This window comes from Terrapene carolina, unplaced genomic scaffold, assembly GCF_002925995.2.
Source record: "Terrapene carolina triunguis isolate 2854851 unplaced genomic scaffold, T_m_triunguis-2.0 Scaffold210, whole genome shotgun sequence".
NCBI classification, from domain to species: domain Eukaryota; kingdom Metazoa; phylum Chordata; order Testudines; family Emydidae; genus Terrapene; species Terrapene triunguis.
In genome coordinates, this window is record NW_020664561.1 from 52,941,775 (window position 1) to 52,965,863 (window position 24,089).

The following is a 24,089-nucleotide window of genomic DNA, read 5'->3' on the forward strand; positions in this document are numbered from 1 at the left end:
ATTTGAAAAATGCATGCTGAATATGTGCATTACAAAATGTCTAAGTTTGCAGGCATCACTTTCAGACATGAACACAGAACATGCATGAAACACGTTTAGTGGTCCCAGCTACTGCCTCCTCCTCCTCCTTTACCCTCTTTACATTAACTTGGAATAATCTGGCTCTCTTGTCAGTAAAGTACAGGGGTTTGGGGGATGAGAAATTTACTGCCTTACCAAGGTGCCTCTTCTCTGGCTTATGTTTATAAAATATATACTAACGTATTGTTTTGGTCCATTCCTGTAGAATGCTATCTTGGTTGTTAAGGGCAGAGAATCTACCTGTAGAGGTGTCTACCTCAGTTCTTGGCCTCTCTGTTGAGACCACTAACAAAAGATGTCAGTTGCAGTAGTGATGGTTTTTGTGACGTTAACACATGTCCATTGAGAACTAGGCAGAGACCATGGCCTTTAATTTTTGAACTTTACTGTATTGTATAGTGTGGTCCTAATCCTTGACTGTAGAATATTTAGTGAGGAGTCGCTAATCTATATATATATATATATACAGTAGATGGCAAAAATGTTAATGCTCCAGTAAAAGGAAAAGCCATGTAAGTGTTGACCTTTTCCATCCAGGTCATATGTGACACCTATTTGGTTTTGTCAGATTGTGTGGAATTTATAGAGCACATATAGGTATCAAATGTGAAAGCTGAACTACCATAAAATGTCTTTCAAAGGCAGTCATTTCCAAAACCCCTTGTAAAAAATCAGTAGGTGTCTTTTTAATGACATTATATGCACACGTTCTGTATATAGATTTTAAAGGTCTCCATTAGCCCTCTTTGTAAATCCCAATCACTTATTAAACAGCAGATCTTAAACCACTGCAAAATGTATTTTACAGAAATCAGGCTAGGCATATAAATTGTTACCATTACATAGTTACAGTGACTTCTTGCCAAGGTTTTAGAATATTCTGAAGATCTCCTCACTTCTTTTTTCTCTTGTGTACTCCTCTCTGCCTGACTCCCAAATCAACAATATTGATAGCATATTGTCCATAAGGGAAATGTGATTTAGTAGTACCCTAAAGCAGTCATGAAATAAGAGAAGGAAGAGAAAACTTGCTCAAGTCCACACCACTGGTGTGAGATCAGTGTTTTCCATAATATGCTTGCCGTCATGTAGCACCCTAACTGTCACAATTAATAATGTAGGAGCTGATTAACTTAATAAAGTGCTCTCTGCTAGGTAAACACATAAAGAGCTATAGGGCAAAAAAAAGGAAAGAAACAACAAAACATTTTTTTTAATGTGGACACGTTCTTGCTTTCTATTCTGCTCTTGTAACAATTACTGTACTAGCCACTCTGACAGAGTCAATAAATCGATGTGGGACCTGATGCAGCAGTCAGGCAGACTAATCCAATGCACGGTTATCTGCAATGGAGGCTGGGGGCAGGGGGTGGGCAGGAAATCAGCTAAGACAAATAAAAGCAGTAAGAGGGACATAACTGGAGTCTCACCTTATGATTATGTGTGTGTGTGTGTGTGTGTGTGTGTGTGTGTGTGTGTGTCTGTCTGTCTGAAAAAATTTGCAACTTTGCAAGTGGAAAGAGTGTGAGCAGCACGCACTGTATTACCAAAGTCCCTGTAGTATTTCAGTCAGTCACAGGAATCTGCAATTCAATGAGGATCACCACCCCATTAAAGTTAACCGTGTCAGCTATGTATCTGATGAAACAAACAGTCACAAAGTGTGTTCTGAGGCATGGAACTTCTTTTGCACCAATTACTTTAAATTCTTTTGGATCATCTAACTGATTTGATGGCAATCCTCCCTACCCATCCTCCTCCTCAAAAAACAAATGAACAAATCAACCCCCCCACCACCCAAACGTTATTAGTTTTAAAAGTTGTTCTAGAAACCTGGGAGGCCTTCTCTATGCATTCTATGCCTAGTTCATATAGCATGCAACTATGAACACAGGAATTGTCATGCCCCATCAGACCAATGTTGACTCAGTATTATGTCTCTGACATTGGCTGGTATCTTATGCTTGCTCAGAGGAAGATGCAAGAATTCCCATAAAAGAGAATCATGTAATGACTCCTCCATATGGGGAAGGTTTTTTTTTCCAATTCCAGGCAATTTAAATCCATTTTAAATGGTTGGCTATTAAATCCATTTTACAGAGAGAAATATGAGATATTTTTAGAGGACATTTCCTGCTGAAGATAAGACAGAAAACTGTGCTGGCTCTTTGCAGAGGTTCTTAGAGGAGAACGCAGGCCATTGTTACTGTGAAGGCTCTTCAATGAAAATGCACAGAATTGTTGCCTTTTAGAGTAATTGTTTAACTAAAGAAAGTTTGCACAGCTTGTAGAGAATTATTCAGTAAGAAATTACATCTCCCCGTCTCATTCATCATATGTCTATATTTCCCGGCTCTCACCACCCCACACACTTACTCCCCTTCCTTTTCCTCTGCTGTGGAGCATAAGTCACACCCATAAAAGCCAAAAGAAAGGGGTGCTTTCCAAACAAGCTTCCTGTTTGTTATAAATGGGGAGAAGGGGCGAGGTGGGGGGCGGGGGGAGTATCGAGTTGAATGGCTTGGTTCGGGAAATCTGTCTATGTCTGTCGTAAATAATCATCCATAATGTTCATGGACACCAGAAGTGGAGTGCAGAGTACTGGACGCTGAAAGGGGTCAGCCTGGCAATCAAGGAGGAGGAAGAGGAGAAGGAAGAAAAGCACAGTAAAATATCCCCCTGCTTGGGAGTTACCCAATCATTTCTGGACTGGTTTGGCTCATACCTACTTTGAGAACAGGGCCACATGATGGCACTGACACATCTTTCAGAAATCTCTATCCTTTTGGGGTAACAAGTGCTTCCCTCTCTAGAGAGAGACCCTTCTGATCCTGTAGAGTGAAATGCCAATCCGTGCCTCTATGCAATTACATGGGTTTTGTGTGCTGAACTGACCAGGGAGGGTGCTGAAGGTGACGAAATTCACCCCCTATTCTGAGGCCACTTTTGCATCCCCCCTGTGTAAAGTGCTTGGGGCTAGCACAGCTGCTGTGAAGGCTTGCACACACACTACACTGGGGGCTTGGGGCCACACAGCATTTGTGTAATCGCAGACAGCAGCCACACTGAGACCACTACTGCAGCATGCATACACATCACCCTTCCAGCCTTTGCAGGAGGAAGATCAGCTTGCCATGGAGGGATTTTTACTGGCCCCAAAGAAAAGGACCCCTCCAGCCCAAGCAGTAATGGAGCACCTCTAATAAAGGAGAGCTCATGATTATGAAACAGCCTCTTCACACGGTCAGCAGTTCCCGGTCATAGCTTGTTCTCTCTTTCACTGGCTGGGCCTCATGGGAGTTCCAACAGAGCTATACCAGGAGTCCAGTGCTTGGGTCCACATCAGGGTATTGGGGCCCAACTTGCTTAAAAGCAATCTATGGTGTAGGTCTCTACACCCAGAGCTTCAGGAATGGTAGGTGAGCCTCACTCCCTGTCGCTGGTGTGGGGGAAGCTCCCAGATCATTGGTTTGGAAGAAGAGTGGGCTCTGGAGAGGAGCTTTCAAACAAGGGAATGTGTTTATGAGACCTGGATGCTTTAAAATTCTATTCTGTAACCAGAGGTGGCTCCACCCTTTCATTCAAATTCTCACTCAGTGCAACTTCCACATTCCCTGCAATGGGCAGCATTTAGGAAATGGCACTGGGGGGCAATGCAGCCCCTACTGAAAGGAGAAGGTGTCCCCCCCACTGTGGAATCAGGAAGCAGCCTCTATAATCAAGGAACTTTGTAGCCAACACTTTGTGGGCCAGCAGCTATAGAAGTTGCTTTGTGGTGTACGCAGCTCTCAGTGGGCTGACTGGTGTAGACAGTTTCATAAAATTAGGCTTCTCTCATCTCTCTCTGTGCGTCAACACAAGACCTACTTTCAGGCTGAAGGACAAGACTAACTTGGATATGAGAAGAGTCACCAGATATATAGGAGTGACGGGCAAACAAATCTGTGAATGCTACAAAGCTGTCCAAGCAGGGTAGGCTTGAATTCGTGATGGTTCAGCTCAGGACCCAGAAAACTAAAAACTGACATTTTTCCTGTTGCCTTTCATATCCTCTGAGTACCTCTTGCAATGTAAAATTCACACGCTGCTGCTACACTTTTTATGAACACAAACTGCTCTGTTAAGCAAAACCCTGGCGCAGCTGGTAGCACTTTGCAGTAATACGGTGGAATCCTGAGCTGGGGAGTCACCTTAAACTCCCTACTGCGAGGGCCAGCAGAAGCTGCGCACATTACTGAGGTAATGCATAGCCCCAGGGAATGGGGGAGAGGTGTGATGAAGGAAAGCTTGTATCTCATTAGAGCCCAAGAGGGTTGCTAATAAGCTTCATCAGCATCAGCCATAGATAAGACTAGTAGTTGTACTCTCCCTTTCTGTAAGGGCACATGAGTGAGGCTGAAGTAGGAATTATGTAAGTAGCAAAATGGCTACTCCCCACAACATAAGTTACATGTTTTACTTATTAAGAGAAACATTTTTGCAATGATTTCTTTTTCCATATCCTGCCAATGGAAATTGGATACAAAACAGCCAGGTGGCATCAGCTGCAGGAATAACAGCTCTCTAGGAACTGCACTAGCTTTCTATACCTCTGGGTCCATTTCACGGTGTTGACTTTGTTCTATAAAGTTCCATACAGTTAGGTCCTAGTTACCTGAAAGGCTGCCTTTCTGCTCCCAATGAGCTGCCAGGCAGCTGAAGTCAGTTGGGTCACCTGTGTGACATTCCCTAGAGTTAGATGACTGAATGTTATCACTGGAGAACCATCTACTCTAGAATTTCTTCTCTCGCTTGTCTGACAGAGTCCAACCTACAGGGCACAGTAAAAGGCACATCTCTTTTCTCAGGCCTTTGCTTGAAGATGGTGCCAGGGAAAAATTACAGGGAGGTTGTTTTTTTTGGGGGGGGGAGGGGAGGAAGAGAAGAGGGAAAAAGTCTTTCCTTTGTTTCTTAACAAGAAGAAAGCTATCATGCACTATGTTGTTAGATCTGCATATGCACTTGAGTTAGAAGATAGGCAATGTTATATAAAGATAAAATAAAGTTTTCTTAAAACAAAGAATACAAAGGTATTCCCAACTAGCATAGAAGAAACTGAGGATAATAGAAGACCTAAAGAAGCTATATGTTCTAGTAATATAGCACATATATACAACCCCTTCCCTGGGGGGGGGCAGACCCCACCCTTAATTATCTGTAGGGAAGGGTAGCCCTCTTATAGAATTTTCTTCCCAGCATGCCTTTCTAGCCCTTTAAATCTGGCAATATCAAGCAGCTCCAGCCTTAAAGTTGCCATTTTGTGAGTGTTTTATCTCTCTGCTTAGTAAGTATTCGTCTATGTTTTTTCTATCTTATTGCTGAGGAAAGGGTGCAACTTTCTTCTTTCAATAGCTTTTATTTCCATATGCCCCCTGCATTGCAGCAGTGGGTAAAAATGTGTTTTCTGCTACCATGACTATTATGCATATTCAATAGGCAAGATTTTGCTCTTGGTTACACCAGTTTAAATCCAAGGCAACTTCACTGTAGCTAATGGAGTTACTCTAGACTCATATCAGCAGAAGTGAGAGCAGAAACTTGGTTAATGTTTGTAGTATGATTCTACTTTGGGAATTAGATGGTGCAGTCAGAGAAACAGGAACAGATTTACCTTGATTCTATCCTCGAAGTGGTGTCCTCTTGAGTCAGTATCTGCTCATATGTTAACAAAGATCTGGAAGCTAACTAAGATGAATCAAATGTAAAATAGAGCATGGGGATATCAGGCAGTGACTTTAAATTTAACTGGCGTCTTTCTTTGAAGTATTTTCTTCAGAGGAAATTTGGTGGCATTCTCTTTCCATTAAACCAGCAAAGAAGCAGGGCATTTGAAATTCTGTCTTCTCAAAAGCTCCTTGACCAACTATGGCCAGTTGTCTGTTGTGTGAAGAACACTACTGTGTTTGCTGTACCAGGGCTCTTTACCAGTGTTTAAGCTGCAAGATTTATGCACTGCTACACTTAGCTAGAGGTTAAATGGACTAGAGGTGGTGTGGATCAAGAATTGATTCTGCCAACTGAAATGCAACTTCTAATGAGCTGTGGTGTGTGTGAGGTGGCTGAAAAAACTTTGCCTGGTAATCAAAGTTTGGTGGGCAAGGAGCTGTAGGAAACTGAATTTATATGGCTCCCAACCCATCAGAATGGAAAACAACTTATATTTTTTTCAGCCAGCCTTACAGATTGACAAACACTGGTTAAAAAATAATCTGCCTGAGTCCACATATTGGTCCCAAAAAAACAAGCTGCTAGGTTAGACTGATTATGTTGACCACATGCTCTTTGCTTCATTATTTTCTGCAGCAAGAGAGAGAGACATTATTTGTTTTATAGGAGTGTGGTAGCTTCCAGAAGGTTAGCCCCTGATTAATATGATGGTACTTTCCATTTCCTCTGCCACTTTTTTCTTTTTACAAGACTATGCCAACACAAGAAATGTATCTGTTACTTAGTCATGCGGTATCCGGACCAGCTTGCTTTTGAAATAGTAGACTGTGTATCCCAGGCATACTGTATTTCTGATTTGCATAAGGCAAAGGCAGCTAAGCTGAAGACCTTGTATTGCTTACAAGTCAGGCAGCTAAAGTAAATGATTTATCAAGCGAAGGTTACAACACCTGTGCCTTTTTGTCATCAAATAAGGCCCAGGCCAACTGAAGTGATTCTTCTAATAGCCCAAATAGTAATTCAGTTTTAAATAGCCCTAAAAATGGGACCATACTGAGGTGAGCTGCTGGTGCAGAACAGTGATAGGTGGGGGAAGTGGAGGGAGTGTATCTAGATTTGCACAATTGTTTGAACTGCTATAAAAACCTCTCCTTTTGAAACTTTAGTCTTCTCTGGGCTTCTACATGAACACTTACTAAACCAGTTATTTGTCTGGTTTTTCTGCCCCAGATCTGTCCTGGTGCAGTAGGTATATCTACAACAAACTATGATGATGAAATATTCACTTTTCTATTTAAAATGTCTTCCTTAATGACTCACATTTAAGGACTTTTGGAATTAATTAGAACCGAGTGTTAACAGAAATGTCCATTGCTGATTTTCGTAATGGCCACTAAAAACGGCCTGTTCCTACCTTCTATTGTTTAAGAACAGGAAAAATAATTCCTGCGCCTGGCCAACAATGTTGTTGTTGTTAGTTTGTCCACTATCTTACTTCACTGCTGTATGAGCCCCTTGCACATGCAGGTATGTGAAATGTACGTTCTACTAAATAGCACTTGCACATCATTGTGGACATGTTCAATTCTGTAGCAACTTTGAGATTGATGACTATGGGTATGCAGTCTATGACACAGTTTAACAGCTGCAAAATGGGAAGAAAATATGGTGCTTTTGAAAAGTTGTCTCTCAAATTTTGTCATTTCTCAAAGTTTCTATCTGGATCGGAACTTCCATGAAGGTCAGGAGTGTTCAAATCCAGGCTTTTGGTTTGGGCCCAGCTCTAGAATGGAGATGAACCATTAGAGTTACGTTAGGAGAAAATGGAGTTTCTAGAGTTCTGCTGAAGCAAAAGTAACATTAAAGTTACTAGCTTGACGCTCAGAAGTATTGAGTGTTCACCTCTCCCACTGAACTCTTGGAGTTGAGTGTTGGCATCTCTCAACATCAGGACATACAATTCTTAACCTGACTACTGAATGCACTGTAAAATTCCTGATGGGAAATAGCAACACCAGCCACTTTCAATATATTAGTGTTTCATTTGTTTTTATTTTTATATTTTGAAAATATCCTAAGGGACGGCTCTAATGTCTTGCAAAAATTTCATTATAACAGTGGATTTGTTTTGACAAGAAGAATGTTAACTAAGTCCCTAATCATTAACTTCTCGGTATTTTCAGCCCACTTCTCTGATTTAAAACATGGTTTACTTCAGAACTGCTACATTAATAATTTCAATTCGCAGTGGGTTTTTATGGCACACTATAAATCCAGTATCACAGTGGGTCATAATGGTTATTCTAATGTACCCTGAAGTACAGTAGCACAGAGGATGCAGCTGTAGTAAGAGAGACTGGCAGTCCCCTTATCTATAGCAGCATGTTTTGCCTTAATTTGGAGTTATGCAGGGGTATTGTCATTTGCTATCCAGTATTATATAGAAGCACATACAATAGGGCCAGAACACTTTCCAATGGCCTAAATCATAACTTGCAGGGTTCAAAATTCACAGTCGTCAAATGCAAAAAAACCTAGTTTAAAAATGCAAAGAAGTTTCATATCTTACAGATTCTGATTTTGTTTTATTTCACTATGTAACAATCTGCCAATCAGTATTGTCAGTCTTTTAGAAAAGCTATTGCAGCATTCTCCAAAGAGTTTCAAGTTTCTTGGACTCTGAAGAAAAAAGCCAAATGCTTGAAGACTTTAACAGCTCACCTTAACATTTTTGTATTTCCTTATTTCAGTGTATTTCTGTTTATTATGATCCTTTCCAAAACCACAAGAGAAATTCTATGACTTAAATGTAAAGGCACGTGAAAACTTGCCTTCTATATCGATTAAACAGGAGGTACTAAAAGGGAGGCCCAACAACTGAAAACTGGGACACAGGCTTCCCTTTACTAATGAACTAAAGAAATCAGAACTTGAAGAGTTAACCCCCCTCTCAGCTGCTAGTGTACTTTCTGTGACCCTGTTTAATGCAGGAAGGGTTTGAGATTCAATGTAGTTTAACCTGTGCTGTCGACACAGCTATAAACTAAAGCCCCTAACAAATGGTACAAAAGGAACAGATAGCAAGAAAACATTGTGCTCACAGGCATCTGGCCACAGCCCTATAAATGGACAATTTTCAGTAATAAGTTACACAGTCATATTACACTGATAGGGTAGGTGTTGATCACATCACAATGTGGATTCTGTCTTCATGCATGTACTAAAATTGTAGCATGTGACATCTATGTAGCTATATCCTTATTATACACATCTAAGATCTGTTTCAAATTGTACAGAAGGGGATAAAAAGTAAAACTTCACCCCAGCTAAATTATTATTTTTAAATAATCACAGCCATATTAAATCATCACAAACATATTAAAAATACTTCTTAATCTTAACCTTTAAAAGCATTGTAATGTAATCAGGCAATCATTTCAAACTACAAGCCGTACTTCTCCTAGAACTTTAGTTCCTCTCATTTTTATAGTGCTCCATGATAATGTGATATTAAGCACAGCTTTAATTTTTTTTCAACATCTGGCTAAAAAAACTGGCAAAAACTATTTTCTTAATCAATGCTAAGAATTTGATACAGCTCGGAAAAAGCGCATTTAAACCCTGTCCTTCTCCTGAAGAAATAAAAATATTTGCTTGAGCTTCTGACTCAACTATAGCAAATCTCTGAATAGTCACCCCAACATCACTGCAGTGAAATATGGTGTTGGCTGCAAACAAGATGCTACAGCTTTAAAGTGTTGGTTCTTTGGTTTAACTTGCATTTTGACATCTGAAGCCAAATTTTCAAAGGCCCTCCCTTAACTAGGCCTGCATAGTAGTTGTGAGCACATTGGTTTCCATATCTCCCGGGCCCCGCACCCAAAAAAAATCACCTGCATGCTCAAAATCTTGCATACAAATGGCAAATTAGGAACTGGCTCCTGTTCCCATTGAAATGACTTCAGTGGTGCAGGATTGGGCTGAAGTCCATGATTACCTGATTGGCCCAGCTGGGCTTTTGCATGTGCATGTGCAAATAGATGCACTTGCAAATATGTCAGATGCAATAAAGGAATTTGAAAATTTGGTCCTAGAGGAAAAATTGCACACTAGAAGCCAATGCCTTGGAAAGCAAGAGAGTTTGGAGGAATTATGGAAGAATTATTACCATATAAGCCAATAAAACACAACAGACAAACACAAATTGTGAGTGACATTTCACGGTTGTTACTGAGACCATGTGGGTGAATTGACAGTGGTGAAGAAATGTGGCCCACTTTGTAAGGAGACATTAAAATACACAGAAGAATAACAAGCAGCACTGCATACAGAGAAGTTGAAAGCTGCCCACCTGTGTCTGTTGAGGGATATTTACAAAGCTTGGATCCCGAGGTCCAACACTGACGAATCGGTTTGCGGGGGAGGTGCTGGGTGTCGAGTAGGCTGTGAAGGGAAGGGACACGTGCGTTGAGGAAGCAGCACTAGATCACACACAAACAACACCAAAACACACTGTCTCAGAGCCATCTAAGCAGATGTTTAACACAGAAATGTGCAAACGTTTTAGAGAGCAAGAGTTTGATTGTAGACACTGGAAAGGTTTGCTTTAATGATGAATATATAGGCATGTACATAACTGGACTAAATGAAAGTCATTCCTTTCAACATACTCAAATAAGATGATGTAATGCATCCAGAAGAAGATGTGCTCAGTTCATCTGAACCGTTTTTGTCTTTGAGAGGGGCAGGCCTCTCGGTACAAGGCTGTACAACATATACCATAGATCCTGATCCTGCAACTTTGTTCCCAGGTATCTTCACTCACATGAGTAATTCACATTGATCTCAATAAAGCTATTGATTTGAGTGAAGTTACTCATGTGTATGTTACCAGGATTGGGCCCTTATTTCATACCAGTATAGCACACTACAGGTCTGTCGCATCTTACGCGCATTTAACATGCGCGATTTCAACTTTACGCGGTCATCAAAAACAAAAAAAACCAAACAAACAAAAAAAGAGAAAAATAACAATTTTAATACTATACCTGTAGTGCGGGCGATTTCACCCGCCATTGAACTCAATGGGATTTTGGTTATACGCGGTTTTCGCTTTACGCGCTAACCGCGGAACGGAACCCCCGCGTAAGATGAGACAGACCTGTATACAGTTAAAGCCTTGATTTTCCCATTGCTGGAGTCTACACGCTCTTAAGTACTCATGTGATCTGTTTGACAAACTAAGATTCCCTTGGTAAAAAAATAATGGGTTGCAGTTTGGGGTAGTAAGTGCAATCAGTCTCAAGGCTGAAACTCTTTAAAAATTGGAATGGCTCCCATAAAATGTAAAGCTATTAAGAGCAATACAAGCCAAGAACCCAGAATACTTCCAAACTTGAAGTACTTTAATGATTTTATTGTTGCTCTACATCTCTCCATTGCAACTGTCCAGAACTCAGGGCAAATCCAACTTCAATGAACTTTCAGTATGCTAAGTGTTCTGCTGGTTTGACAACTGCACACACCATCTTCTTTTCTCAGTTTTCTGTGTTTGCAGATCTAAATATGTACCTTAATAGATATATATGTTTAAGGGCCAAGGAATGCACTGTGCAGAATAAAATCCATAACATGTGAAACAATCTAATTGGCAATCTAACTCCCTGATGAAGTCGTAAAAATGGCTGTTTAAAAAAAAGGAAATCCCTTGCCAAATTCCAGTGAAGCTAAGTTTTAAGGTTACATCTCATATTGAGGAAAAATAAGGATAATTAAATATAAATAAAGATACTGAGTTGTCAGTAAAGGTGAAATACTACTGCCTTTTTTATAAAAGCCAAGTGTTTGGTGAAAGATAGACCTTTGGTTTGGAGACTACAATATATGGCATCCTACTTGTAAAGTCATGTCTGGCTACAAGGATCAGATGTCAATAGAATGATCTTTGAGGATATGTTATCAAAGTGATGCTATTACTAACGCATGCTTGAGGAGGTCTTAAATATGGATTAGGTCCCCATCCTGTGAGAAACTGAACAATTTCAGTTCCCACTCCAATGGAATTTTAAGGTGCTCAGCACTTTTCAGAATGGTTGCTATGCTGAGTTTCTCCTCATCCCAAAACTACTGTAAAAGCTTTGCTAATATTTACACAAAACATGGTTGCCTTTCCATACTTTTCAGCAAAGATTTAATAGGAACTTAGCGCACTGTAGTGAGTTTCCGTATTTTTAAGATTATTTTTACAAGGTACTCCCTCCTGGCATGTTACCAAGTATTTCTGAGTAATTACAACTAAACTACAAATGCAGAAATAAATGAACAAAATAGAATTTGTGATGCATACTCCTTACTTTTTCATGTGTGTTCACTTGGTAATTAAAAAAAAAAAGCCAGTAATTCACAACATGTGCCTGTCAATAGCGTCAGCTATAGAGGTTCTTCTGAATGAGGCAATTTTTTTAGAAATCTATCAATTATCTTTGCTTTAACTTGCATAGCCTCTCTCCTTGTGATTTAACTGTAAGAGGCATTTAACCCAGTAGTTCTCAACCAGGTACGTGTACCCCTGGGGGTACACAGAGGTCTTCCAGGGGGTACATCAACACATCTACATGTTTGCCTAGTTTTACAATGGGCTACATAAAAAGCACTAGTAAAGTCAGTACAAACTAAAATTTCATACAGACAATGGCTTATTTATACTGCTCTATATACTATATGTTGAAATGTAACTACAATTTTTATATTCCAATTGATTTATTTTATAATTGTATGGTAAAAATAAGAAAGTCAGCAATTTTTCAGTAGCGTGCTGTGACACTTGTATTTTGATGTCTGATTTTGTAAGCAAGTCGTTTAAGTGAGGTGAAACTTGGGGTACACAAGACAAATCCGACTCCTGAAAGGGATACAGTAGTCTGGAAAGGTTGATCTAACCAACCTTACAATCCTACACATAACAAGAATGAAGATTCTTCCTGCAGCAGCAAGAGTTGTCTTAGAGCTCAAAACTGGGCACTTGCTATCTGGCTCTTCAGAGCTTCTTCATGAGGCAAAACGTACTCACTGCAACCTTCATGTGAGTGGGTCTTTGTCCAGCTAGCTGGAAGAAAAGGGGCACTGCCTCTTTAAAGGCTTCCTTACAGCAGGTCGGGGGAAGGAGAGAACTTAACAGGGATGCATAGGAAGGAAGGGAAGTAGCTGGGGTCAGATCAGGAGGTCACTGCCAGGCCCTTCCTAATGACTGGAAGAGTATTTATACCCCATGCAGGCCTGGAAAGGCCCTCTTTACCAGGATTGGGCTGGCAGCACCCATCTTGGCAAAAGGACTGGGTTTCCTTTTGACCCACAGTGGGTATTATGTTAGTTGCCCTTTTCCTGTGGGGCTGCGAAGGAATTTTCACCCCACCACCTAGGCGGGGTGGATTTTTTTTTGCTTTCCCTACAGCTGGACTGGGACCTGGTGGGGTGGAGTGTGGGAGGGATTAGGTTATAATGCTGCAAATTAAGTAACACTCCTGGCACATGTCCAGTGAAGGTACTTGGTATGGACGGGATATGGTTTTTGGATACAATGGACTGGAAAAGGATTTGAAGGAAAGCACCCCTTAAGGGATCTGAGTAAGCGGGTTTTGGGACTCCTACATCTTGTACAGCAGGGAGACGACCCCCTCCTTTTCGTAGCCCCCTTTAAGGGAGCTGAGGAAGCGGGGTTTAGGGCTCCTACATCTGGAACAGTGGAGAACTGACCCCCCCCCTTCCTGCGCTGTACAATTTGTTGCAAGGTGCTCCCAGACATTTTAAGTGAATAAAGTTGCAGCCTAATTAAACTACATCCATGGCCTCCTGTCTTTCTTCCAGCATGGATGGACAATGAGCAAATGGACCAATGGATTCTTTGGAGCAGGTGCCTCCAGGGAAACAAAGTTCATGGGTGAAGGGAAGAAACTCAGATTTACCTTCTATTTTTCAGCCATTGCATATCACTACATTGTTTTACTGTGGCAGAGCTCCACTGCAGAAAGACTTGGGTCTGCATTGTAATTCTCATGGTTTCAGGCATTGATGAACACAAGGTAAAGATTTAAGAGTGAGATGGGCATATAGCACAAGGAAAAAAAATCTGCTGCACTTCAGTAAACTACAGTGATGACTAGAGTGAATTCTGGCTTCAGGATTGCATGGCAGGCCATAGTACTATGTAGCATTATTTCCATTCCAAATAATGACTTAAGGCGAAGGAATGCAAGATTTTGTGATGGCTATAAAGTTAACGTCTGTAATGTTACAAATGCACTTGCTAAAAATTTAGACCAATGGGTAGCTACTGTGCACTTTATATAATGACCAATAAAGCTCCAAATTCTCACATTACTTGACTTACAAAAGTGTTCTAAAAGTTACTATATGTTGTTTAGGTACTGACAACCTCACATATATGCTTACTATATTTCACAGTATAGTATATATGCTAGCAGTGTTAGCCTTATCATGCTTTCCATATAATTCCCTATCTTAATTATTTTTTGTCAGTTCAAAGACCTTTCATGCCAAGGGATTCTAAGGCACTTCATAAACTATATGCTGTATGCAGGAGTCACTTCAGCTGACCACCTCCGGGGTGTAGCCCCTGCAACTACTTTTAACTCACTTCCTAAAAATGCTTAGATTTCAAGTTGGTGTCTCCTTAAGAGCAAACAGCCACAGTAAAAAAGTTTACAGCTGAAGAATACTGAAACTACAGGGCGCATCTATGCGGTGAGAAAGTAATTCCTTAAGATAGAATTTCACCAGGACACTGGAGCTAACGTCCATACTCTGGTGTGAAGTACCATAGGACTTTTGAGGACCACAAATGGTCAACCTCCATTTTGTGTCTCGTATAAAAAGCTGAATATTCAACAGCAGCAATCCCTATTACCATGCTGGAACACAGGGAAGGATATCGGGTACAAAAGTGCCAGCTACTGCCTCCCTGAACCACTTCCAACAATATTCTGGCTTTTCCTTAGAAACTGCCCATCCAAGTACAGTGTAGAGTTCTTCCTGCTTGATGCAGGAGGTTGGGTTGAGATATTCCTGGAGGTCCTATCATTTGGCACTTTTACTCTCCTCTTTTTAGGATAGAAACTAGGAAATCCCACCAGTTAAAGCTATATCAAATTATGTGTTTTAAGTAGCTTCCTTTATAGTAGGATTTTCATACTTCATTTTACAGAGGGGCAACCTGAGGCACAGAAAGGTAACAAGAACAGAATCTTAGTCTTCTGATGATCCTGTGCTTTAACCATAAGATCATCCTTTCCTCCCTTCTCGGCTCTTCGGGCTACATCCTGAACTAATGTATCTCTACAAACTTCCTCTGGAAGTGAATGGATCTATGCCAGTTTACACCAGCTGAAACTCTGGCCCTTTGTGTTTGAACAAGAACATTTTCATGCCTTGCCCGGCCTTTCTTCATCTGGAATCTGCTGTGGGGAATTTGCGACACCATAGTCTGTAGCCATGGAAATGAGCGTGATGCCACAAATTTGCTATGATGCTTCACTTTAGGAACAAGCAAGAGCGAAAGCACTGGCAGGGAAAGAACATTTGCTCACACAAGCCTCTGATATTTAGCCAAAATGGGAAGAAACAGCATGAAAGACCAGAGAAAACAACCAACAATGTTATGAGTGTGATGTATTATAAAGCAGCACTTTCCTACGGCAGAAACCTTTTACCTATACTTTGCTGAAAGAAGTGTTGTTACATGGAAGAGTGTGCAGTCTACCTTTTGGTTGTGAATTAACAAGGATGACTGCCTGCTGGCAAAGCAGAATTCCAGTCAGTGCTAGTCTAATACACTGTGAAGTTTCTCCTTTACAGGCCAGGAAGAAAAATGGGCACACGTGCCTGATATGAATAGCTACACCATTTTATAAGATATCTACTGCTAAAGTTTAAGACCATTGCACCCCTCTGGGGAGACGGACATGACGCCATGTATAAGAACATGCACACATACAATACTTTGCATTGCAGTAGCACTCTCCATCGGAGCATCTTAACGCACACTGCAACACTTACACAGGCAGCAATGTTGGTAAATGGTCATCATGATCCTCCTCCTTTCTGGGAAGGTACAGCACGGAGAGCTGAATGGGCTTGCTCAAGCAGCACACAGCAAATGTGCGGCAGAGTAAGAACTAGAACCCAAACTTCCTGATTGTCAGTCCTGTGCTTTAGCTACAAGATTACTCTTCTCCTCCTGCTACAATCACCATTTAACGTGAAAGCTTCTTTGTACAAAGGCACAAAAGCAATAATTCTCTTGCCCTACAAGTGGAACAGAAAAGGTTCTTCTCCCGGGGCTCAGTTATGGAGCATTAGGAAATAACTTTCACTAAAACAGTTGTTTTTTAAAAATAATGGGGTAACAAGATGGAAAAAACCTTAGACCCTGTATGGGAATGAAGGTTTCTGCTGAGTCACCCTGGGCTCAGATACTAATACCCTTGGGAATTATTGCTCGGTCAGTTGGCCCTACTGCCCTATTAAGCTCCAATCAGTACATAACGGAGGTGGTGTTTCTTTGGGCCACAGCAGGTCAATTCCAGGAACAGTCAGGCTTTGTAAAGCAGCTTAGGGTGATGGTTGTGTTGTGTTGGTTTTGAGTTACCAATAAAACCAAATCCCCAGAAGGGGGAAAGATTGGATGCTAACTAAGGGTCTGTGTGTTATGTTAAGGATAAGTTATTCTGCAGAAAAACCTGTGCTTGGAGGAAAAACTTACTCCAGAAATCCTATGAGCTCCCCTCTCCCCTGCATCTCCTCACTGACAGAGATACACCTCTTGCAAATGTGGTAGGACCTACAACTGGAAATTCTGAGCCCATGTCTTTGCATCTCAGACCACAGCACAAGAGGCAAATACTTCAGTAAATAAGATAAATAAATATAATATATGGAGATATCCTATCTCCTAGAACTGGAAGGGACCTTGAAAGGTCATCAAGTCCAGCCCCCTGCCTTCACTAACAGGACCAAGTAGTAATTTTGCCCCAGATCCCTAAGCAGCCCCCTCAAGGATTGAACTCACAACCCTGAGTTTAGCAAGCCAATGCTCAAACCACTGAGCTATCCCACCATAGGGTTTTCCTTCCTTAAGCAGTGTGATATGGACGTGCGTTCCACAGAAAGTTAATCCCACTGTTGGAGAGTTTTACTGCTGCTCTGAGAATCGTTGACCACCATGACGTTGTGTTGTGCTCTTAAGTTCTACTTCCCAGGAGAGCATGACATATTGAGCAGCTGCTCCTGGCCTCTTCACCCCCCCGGAGGGCCATATTCCAATGTCTAGTAGAGCCTCAAAATGCATGCTTCTGTAGAGGGCTTTCTACCAGATCAAAGGAGGGAAACAGCATGAAACAAATTCCAATCCCCTTCACCTATTTCCCTGGGGCCTTTATTCCCCTCCACACAGCAAAGGAGAGTCTGGCCAAATGCTAATATCACTCCCGTATAAGCACTTCCTCTTCTGTTCAGTAAATGACTTCCCTCATTATAATGCCATGGAGCGGAGACAGCCGTAAAAAAGGGATGCTTCCTGCACTGGTGCCTTGGAACTGTGTAACCATGGAAAACATCTTTTCATGTAGTTCTGGTGACTCTGTACTGACTATTCGTACTCTAATAAACAAACAACCCCTCCCCCACAATAGCAAAACACTTCTCAGCAAGGGCTTCTTTCTATGGTACATTACGTATTCTGAGCTCAAGATACTGCTTAAGGACACAGATACCAGTGCACTTTGACAGTTTTTACACTTAGTTAAGGACCCCAATAAGCAACAAAGTCCACAGTATAATGGGAGCAAGGAACAGAGTAGGATCCAGGAAATTGACTCTGAGTTGCAATGATGGACATTTTCTGATGTATGTCAGCAAAACTCCGTAGCTATAATCTGGAGAGAGCTGCTACCTGTCCTCCATTTTGAAGGACAGTTCTAAATTTGCAGAACGTTATGTGACAAGATTGTCCAGCAAGACAAACATATGGAGAGTGGCCCAGTGTATGTGTGTATTCTGGGCTACTATTCTGCGGAAAGCAATGACAATCAGAGGGTTGCTATGGATTAGAACAGTACCATTTGAACTCTCCTGAGACTGTTAAAAATGGGTGTTCCCTCGTGGAAAAGTCCTGGCAGTTTATTTTACTATACATGCTTCAACAGGCTCAGATATGTATGTGATATATTTTTCTTTGGAAATCATTCCTATAGTCCACATTTCCATAAAATGTGGACTGAAATTGTATTACACACATCTTTAAAACTCAATTCACTGTTCTATTTAACATTCATGACTCTTATCAAATGGAAGGTGCATGCTTGAAAATGTACAGAAGTGGATGTTTAGATATCAGATTGACTAATTACCAACGGTAATTATTTTTCCTAATCTTTTGTTTAAATACCATTAACTAGCTGCTTTTGAGAAAACCTGGATTATCTTGACAGCTCCTGGTTGAACATTCCTTGCCACAAGGGGCCAGATTGCCTGGTAGTGTAAATCAGTGTAGCTCCACTGATATCAATGTAGGTACGTCAATTTACATCAGCTGAGAATCTGGCCAAATACACGGTTACTGTTTATAGAATCCAAGGATCACATAAAATAAACATTAAGGTAACTGTTAAAATGGTTTTGGATATTTTTTCTTTTAAATACCACAAATTGCCCATAACTTATGAGCTATAATTATAAATGATGGCATGTATAGTATACTGACTTCATATTTTCCAACTCTAAAGACAGGGAAATACTGAGTTATTTCAAATACCACTCACCAGTGAGTAAATGTTAACCTTTTAGTGGCCCACTACTGACTCTTATTAAAGAGCCAGAAAGCATTAAGTTAACTGATACCTGACATCAAAAGTGCTAAGACAAACAGGTTCATGATATAAAAAGTGTTGGTCAGAAATGGCTAGAAAATTGGGGGGAGGGGGAATTTCATTCTGACAGAAATTTTCTGAGCAGTACGAGCAACCATGATCTTTCAACATTTCTAAGTTACGGGTTGGTTTTAGCTTAAATCTGTGTCTTAAATCCCACCTTCCCATCCTTTCTATCACAATTATAATTTCCAAGCAAGCCAAAGTATCCTCAGCCTGAAACGCAAACAATCCTGTCCAGTTAAAGAATGTCATGAAAACACAACAAATGTCAGGACTGTGCAATGCCCCATGGAACCCACCATGTCACAGCCACAATACTGGCCTCTGAGGTGTGAATCACCTGAGTTGTGCCTGAAACTTTAAGAACTTGGGCCTTATATTTGTTGAATAATACATGCCTCCTTGGACATCAAGCAGTGGCCACATGCAGCATTTAAATAATATAGATTTGAAAGCATACACAGGGATTTGCTCTTTAGAGTACATTGATTTTTGGGCACTCTCCATCTAATCTATCTAATGTGCTTCCTCAGTGGCCATTTCTGAAATTGTAAACTGTCAAGGAGGCATTTGAAATAAAAATGTTTATCACTCCAATAATGGCTTATTCTTGGACTTCATCTTGGATTCATTTAATTGGGGAACAAGTCCCCCTGCCATTAAAGTACTGAAAACTTCCCCTTTGTTTTTAAATGACAATTTGAGCATCGTTTCATTAAACCATTCGCAATTAACTCCCTGCACGCCCAAAGCGTTTAAAGCTTCAAACCCAGCTGACGCACATTTGCTTCCTAGCAGAGTGAATCCAAAATGGTGGCTCCAATGTGCATGCAGGAATTTGTATATTTGACTTGTGGCTACACAAAATACATGAGGGCTGTGTGGGTGGGGAAGAGAGCATTAATGCTCTCCCCCTCAGTAGAAGAAATACCACAAGCTAACTGCTCCAAATGCAGGGCCTGCCAGGGAGCTGGTCATAAGGGTAATGAGTCTGGGTTCATCTAGAAAGACTTATTCCCAAAGAAACTCTAAAAGGAGTGAGCTCCAGGGAGTCTGACAGTCTGGCCTGGTCTGGACAAGAAGCAAGACCCTCTGTGTGGGTTTGCCCCTGAGTTCAATGTAGAGCCGTCTAGGGTTGGTCGTGGGACACAAGTGGAAGGCCAGCAGCATAGCTTCTTCATGAAACTACAGAGCATCTTGAATATCCCAGCTCCACCCCCACACATTAGCTGCTGGCCCTGAGTTTTCCGGTGTGTAACTACGTTCAATGCCAGCAGTATTTTTGTTGTTAATCTTACGCAATTGACAACTGTGAAATGAACTTGGAGAGCACAGTCCACTCCTCCTGGTCGGTGAACAGAAGATACATGGTAGTTGCCACAGTGTGAACCTTATTGAACTCTCCTCTCCCTTGTTGCAGCCGTACTTACTTGGTGACGTAGGAGAGGCGGCACCTCCTTCTGTCGACGTGGTGGGAGGTTTTGTGTCTGGCACGGGCAGAGGCACGGGCCTGGCCATTGGCGGCGGCGGCGGCGGTGGCAACATTGGGGTAGGAAGGAATGGGTTGTGCACCTTGCCCTGGCTGCTACCATTGGGCTGCCAAAAACAAAAGACAAAAGTAGCGATTAGCAGCCTCCCGCAACAGGAGAGGCCAGTTTAAAATTTGGTGGGACCCACGCGTCATTTCTCATTGCTAAGTAAACAGGTTGGAATGAAAAACTGCCCTCTTCTGTGCTTCATTTCCTTCACGGGGCTTTGTGCCGCAACCCAGCTCAAAATCTTGCAATACCTGTCAAAGACCTTTAAACCCATCTTTCATTTTTAAGCAAGAAATTCACCCTATTTAGTGGGCCAAACTGTTCCTCCAAAGTTAGCCACGGGTCAGAATCACCCCGGACCAAATTATACTCTTGCACTGTGTAACCACTAAGTTACCTACAGTACAAGTTTAGGCAGAATTTTGTCTCCCATTACACTTGCTACATTCATGCCTCTACTGTTCCCTTAGGATATCTGTGCCTGGGACGCAAGTTTAAATTTCTTAAGAAACTCATTAGTAGGAAAAGAGATAATTTTGGGGTGGTTTAAAAGTCAAGCAGCTATCTTATTTCATGGAAAAAATAAGTTAATGTATTTTAAGCAACTTGCACTCCTATATTCCCATAAAATTACCAATAGCACAGCTCCCATTTCAGCTGCCATTAGGTATCTGCCTTAGAAACAATTGAGCTTACATCTGCTTTATTTTCAATATTAAAAAAGTACAAGTATTTTGTTCGGGATGTACATAATCAGAGGCAAGATGGTTCTGCATACTCAGCCATGCTATTTCAAGTGATTACTAGGAAAACTCCTGTCCATTAGTAAATAAGCTTTCAGCATCACAAAAATAAGGACTGGATATGGAAAATTTCAATCTTAATGTAAAACTAGACTATTGAGAACCATACCAATTGATGGCCGTACCATTATAAAGAAAACAGTAGGACAGTCTGTGAATCAGATATTCTGTTTTAGTGACAGAAATGACAAGATCAGTTTTGACAGCACTCCACAAATTGATCCTAACTGCAGTTCTTCTGGCACTGAATGTCCAATTTTCCATTGATAAAAGCTTAGTTTTAAATACAGATACATATTCTGAATACTGCTGAAGAAAAACTGTACTTAAATCTCTGCTTAGGTTTCCACTAACAGGAATTATTTAGGACTAAGGGCCCAATCCTACAGCCATTTACAGGCCTGAGTCTCATTTATGCTAAAGCCACTTTAACGGCTGTGGCAATGTAAACGGGCCTGAATGTGGGTGCAACTGTAATTTCCACTGACAGTGATGTAAAAGGGCCCTAGCGTAAATAAGAATTAGGCTTGTATAGGTATGTAACTTCACATGCGTGAGTAGTACTGTGGCCTTCAAGGAGTACAGTTACTCATGTTTGTTTGGTTGAGGCCTTACTCAAAAGTAACTTTTCAGAGATATTTTTCAACATACAGCACCTTTAATAAACTAATATATTCAGTAACACTTCTCAAATACTTTCTTGTCTTACAAGTAGGCCAATTTCCTACCAAGTCGACCTTTGCTGTATCTTCATTGTGAATGTGCTAACAGTTCATAATGCAGATGGTTTGGGCTAAACTAAGCAAATGAATACTCAGGGAAAACACTCTGTTGATTTGTTGTCTAGACATAAATGTAACTGCTAACATATTGCAGACATTATTCAAAGCCAGTATTGGCTGGGATATGTAGAATCGGGTATTTTGGTAGGAAAAAAGTATTGAAGACAACATAGCTTATTAAATAAAATTAATGCTAAGAATTACATTAATTCTGCAGGTTTAGTAACACTTTCAATGTTATGTATATAAGAAAAGTAATAACAATTTTCCAATTATTATTCTGCTGGTGGGACACAATTACATGCATTTTATTTCATGAAACGTTCACAGCATTATTGTAGATACGATGTAAATAAAGTTTCATTTCTGTATTTGACTGGAATGTTGTTTCAATAAAGTGAAGAGGATGATTCACTTTAGTTGATTAAAAAATGAAAATGCTTATTTGAAGCATTGGAACACTGCTTAATTCTTCATAGAGATAAGGGGAAAAGATAACCGCATACAGAAATAACAAACTATAATAAACTGTACTTTTAACATCTTGGGTTCAAGTACTGGTCAACTTGATCTAAAGTGCTGTATGACAGTATTTTTTTTTTTAAAATGAACTTAGCTGATCTGAAACATCTGTTTCTCACCCTCCCTTTTCTTGCTCTTCCCCCCAGCGCCAAAGGAATAATTAATAAAAATTATTTGGCCTTTGTATTTTGTTAAACCCAGTGGAACTAGGGTTCAAACGTCTGAAGCTGAAGCATGGGTACAGGGATCCCAGAAGGTCATTGAACCACCAGCCCTTTCTGACTATTAAAGTACATTAATTACACCACCGTGTACGTTTGTTTTCCTGTAGTTAATGCTTCTTTCTTTCTTGTAGCAACTATTTAAGGTGCTACGTTCACATGTGTGACACATTGTTAAGATAATTCCATAGTTATGTGACATAGGACAAACACTTCTGAAGAAATAAAAATGGCTTCCTTACATTTAGGAACCCCACCTGTCCAGCCTGCTGACCAGCATCCGGGCAGACAAGTTGGACAAACTCTTTCAGAGTCTCCTGAGGATGATAGCGGATTGCTGGGTGTGAGAAGTATGGCCCAGGCTGCTGAATAATGGGTGATGTTGGAAAATGAAGAGTCGATGGTGTTGCATGCGGACTTGCTAAAGGAAAGAAAACAAAGAAGTTATATGGAGCAGATTTTTGCATTAGATAACAGTTCAAATCTATGCAGTTGAATTATTTTATAGCTCTACTTTCTTTTTTTAAAATGTACACTATTATTTATACAGTTGATGTTCACAATTGCTATATCAGACCACACTGCGTCCTACAGTCACTTCAGAGACAATGTGAGGGCAAATGGAGCCAAATATTTTAAAACAACTTTCTGTGTTTTTAGTGCACATTTATAAAGGAACCAGCGGTCCTTGATAAAAGTGACAACTATTCATTACCTTAAGAGCCTTTCTAATGAATTGAGCAATAAAAACTGTATTTAGGAGATTAGAGTTGATTTAATTGACATTTCATATAACTGGTTTGCACATATGGATCTATTTTTATTTTTTACTATAAATTATGCTCTTATACCTCGAATAATGATGCTCTTGTACCTCGCCATTTTTTCCACACCAGTTTGGAAACATTTTTAAGTAACACATTTTCATGTGATGCTCACATAAAAAGGGGCAAGCTCATTTTGCAAATGACGTTCACAGCTCCCTTGTACAACTTTGAAATCAAATCTCAAACCAGCCCCTCAGCCACAATCAGGAATGATGTTTAAGGGAAGGTAAACTGGTGAACATACACGCCAAGGAGCCACACGAGAGAAAGGTAGCAAGAAAAGCTACTAACAAGAACAGTCAGGGTGTAAATTAAAGGAGCCCCTTTTGCAAATTTTGCTTTCAGTTTAATCCATGCAACAGGATTGTAGAGGTGTAACTGAGGACAGAAATATACCTCCTCTCCCCCATACTATGGGATACCTTTACCCAGCCCCTTGCTATGCAAAATAGATGCTCCTATGCTCATATCCACTTCCTCCCACTCATCATTGTGTAACTAAAACCACCATGTTACAGCACCTTGTGTTTTGCTCCTTTTCTCTAGAATGAGATTTTATCCTCTCTGCATAGAAACCTGTTGGCTTTGTTGGGTATAAGCTTTTCTCTCATACTCAGATTTATTTCTCACCAAAAACTAGTAATTATATCATTATAACTCCCTCA

At 40.6% G+C, this 24,089-nt stretch overlaps 1 protein-coding gene across 3 annotated transcripts in view; it reads right to left on the reverse strand.

Annotated features, from left to right (window-relative positions):
* Window positions 1–24,089, reverse strand: part of LOC112115967 (nuclear factor 1 A-type) — a 297,087-nt gene that overhangs the window by 16,614 nt on the left and 256,384 nt on the right. For 2 of the 3 annotated variants that reach the window (XM_026655367.2, XM_024213222.2), the window contains 2 exons: window positions 22,840–23,018; window positions 20,162–20,327 (listed from right to left, as the gene is read on the reverse strand). In XM_026655367.2, the coding sequence (XP_026511152.1) occupies window positions 20,162–20,327; window positions 22,840–23,018 (345 nt within the window). Of the gene's footprint in view, window positions 1–10,138; window positions 10,231–20,161; window positions 20,328–22,839; window positions 23,019–24,089 lie in introns of all 3 variants that reach the window. The other variant, XM_024213218.3, reaches the window with a different exon arrangement.